At 45.0% G+C, this 2,774-nt stretch overlaps 1 protein-coding gene across 1 annotated transcript in view; it reads left to right on the top strand.

Annotated features, from left to right (window-relative positions):
- Positions 1-2,359: 2,359 nt before the first annotated feature.
- The window catches only part of LOC103609169 (mitogen-activated protein kinase kinase kinase MLK4-like), a gene marked incomplete at its 5' end in the record, with an annotated part of 18,917 nt that continues 18,502 nt past the window's right edge, over positions 2,360-2,774 (top strand). The window contains one exon of the mRNA XM_008593518.1: positions 2,360-2,486. Within this exon, the coding sequence (XP_008591740.1) occupies positions 2,360-2,486 (127 nt within the window). The remainder of the gene's footprint in view (positions 2,487-2,774) is intronic.

Raw genomic sequence — 2,774 nt, 5'->3', positions numbered from 1 at the left:
CCCTCGGTGGGAGTGCCACCGTGCTCCCAAGCGGCGCACTGTAGCAGTGCGCCACCGGGCCAGCCCATCTCATAATTTCTTCCTTGCTAGATGGAAGCTGCCTCTCACTTAGTTCTTTGTTTCTGTCCGCATGGTCTCCCAAGTTACCCACACCTGCTGTTGCTTTCACCAGCTAAACTGAAGCTCCGGTTTGGTCCTGTTGATAACCTTTGCTTAACTTCCTCATTCAACAAACACTTGAGGATCTCCCAAGTACTAGGGGTTGTAATGTACATATGGTCTCTGCACTCATGTAACTTGCAATTTTCACAGAAAAAAGAAAAATACTCATTGAGCACAGTTTTCTAAGCACCTTTTGTGTGCCAGGCATGGTGCCAGTTTGGAGCGGGATACCATGTGATGGAGACTGTCCCAGTCTCTCCCCATGGGGAGCTTACAGTTGTATTGGGGGAGACCTGAAGCTAATGATTAAAGATGTGCTGATTAGCTTGTAATAATTACTTACCACCCTGAGGGAAAGGATCAGCAGGGCGGGGAGATGTAAGTGGTCCGAGGAGACCCTAAAAGGCTTTCTACAGAAGCAGCACTTCAATTGAGACTCAGGAGTTCACAAAATACGGGGGACGGACAGACCCGTGCCCAGGAAGTTTGGTTTCTTCCAGGGACTGAACAAAAACCAGTGAGGTTTGATCAGGGACCAGCAAACCCTGCCGCGTGGGCTCAGAATGGTTTATACCCTTTTAAATACTCGGAAAAAATCAAAAGAATAATATTTGGTGGCACCTGACATAGAATGTGTTTTAAGTTTCAATATCCCTAAGCAAAGTTTTACTGGAACTCATTCATTGCATACCATCTATGACTCTTTTCTGCTACACCGGCAGAGCTGGCTGGTTGTGACAGAACTTACAGGCCACCAAGCCTATGGTGTTTACTGTGTGTCACTTTACAGAAGAAGTGTGCTGACCCCAGGACCTAGGCAGAGAGGACAGAAAGGATGGCTGATGGGAATAAGCGTTTGTTGCATCCTCAGCCTGGGCTAGGTCCTTGTCGGGGTTCTGTATTTAATTTTTTTATAGAGGTCCTATGAAATAGCAATAATCATTTTTTTCCCCATTTTTATAAATGAAGATACTGAGACTCAAAGAAGTTAAGTTACTTTCCCAGAATTTATATGGCTAGTAAGTGGTAGAACCTGGACTTTAAGTACCTCTCCTGTGACTGTAAGATGAATATATATCACAGAATTTACAAGAGGTTTTGTGCTGATGGATATGCAAGGTCAGGGAGAAGACAGTGTGAAGAAAACTTCATATTTCTAGCATGAATAATTGGACAGATATCTGCCTACCAAATCTCAACTCCTGCTCATCTCAAGTACCAGGTGGTTCTAGTATGATTTCCAGAAAGGTGCATTAGAGCTCTCTTGCAAATGTGGAATGGAAATCGTGTCAAAGATTTTAACTAACTAATTAGTGAAGACCCAGATAAAACCATTCAAATGAGAGTTTGAGGGGCTAGGTATTTATAGGCAATTTAATAAGGGACTGTCAGGAGTAGATTACTGGGTTAAATACAAACCTGGTTAATGCCCAGTATGGCAATAAACCATAAACTTTGGGATTGTCTTTTCTGCCAGACAGAAACTGTTTGCATCATCACCAGGCAAAATCTATAAGTTAACATCTGTTCCTATTGAGTTGTAAAAAATAGCCCAGTCAATAGAAAAGCAATCAGTCAGGAGTTAAGCTCAGCACTGCACGGAAAAAACGCCCCATAATTTCTTTTACCTGTGTCCACGTTCACGGTAATTTTCCTGGGAGTCTACAAAGTCCTCCCAGACACTGTCCCCTTCCCTTCAGTAATTCTGCTCGCTCTTCTGTAGAGTTCCACGTCCTCGGCATATCTCTGCCATGTTACAGTTAGGAAATCATAGCTATTGTCTTGATCACGAAATGCTTTTAACCCACTTCTTCTGTCTTAATCACCAAAACAACCCTGCAAAATATCGTTGTTCACATTTAACAGGTCAGGAGACAGGCTCAGAGCAGTTCCTTACTGGTTCAAAATCCATGCATTAGTGATGGATTGCTCTCCAAGAATCCTTGTTCTCCAAGGATTCAGTAACACTGCATTTTTCTATGTATGTGTGTGCGTGGGTGTGTGTGTCACTGTCCCTAATGCATAAGCTCTGAATCATTATTTATTGACTTGAACCCTGATATGTAAGAAACCAACTCTAAATATACTTGAGAGTTCCCGTCTGGTAATTTTTGCTTTTATGGCCATGAGCTCAAGACATGGCTATGAAAATCACTTGCAACCGTGACTCACCGATTCTTACTTTCTTCTGAATCCAACAGATTTCCAGCACAAGATAACCGTGCAGGCCTCCCCCAACTTGGATAAAAGGAGGAGTCTGAACAGCAGCAGTCCCAGCCCACCCAGCAGCCCCCCGGTGATCCCCCGGCTCCGAGCTATCCAGTGTGAGCCTCCCCCTCTGCCTGGGGGGCTTTTGAGCTGATTTCCATCTGTGCTTGACTTGGATTCAGATTAAGCAGACATGGTTTCACAGCAGGTTGTAAGTGTGCATGTGACATTGCATAGGTGCCACAGCTATTTGGAAAACAAAATTTTGTCTTAAGGCCGACCCTGTGGCGCACTCAGGAGAGTGCAGCGCTGGGAGTGCAGCGCCGCTCCCGCCGTGGGTTCTGATCCTATATAGGACTGGCCGGTGCGCTCACTGGCTGAGCGTGGTGCGGGCGACACCAAGC

Source organism: Galeopterus variegatus, unplaced genomic scaffold (genome assembly GCF_000696425.1).
Source record: "Galeopterus variegatus unplaced genomic scaffold, G_variegatus-3.0.2 Scaffold9294, whole genome shotgun sequence".
NCBI lineage: Eukaryota > Metazoa > Chordata > Mammalia > Dermoptera > Cynocephalidae > Galeopterus > Galeopterus variegatus.
The sequence above is the reverse complement of the archived record's forward strand: the minus strand, read 5'-3'. Positions and strand labels throughout refer to the sequence as shown.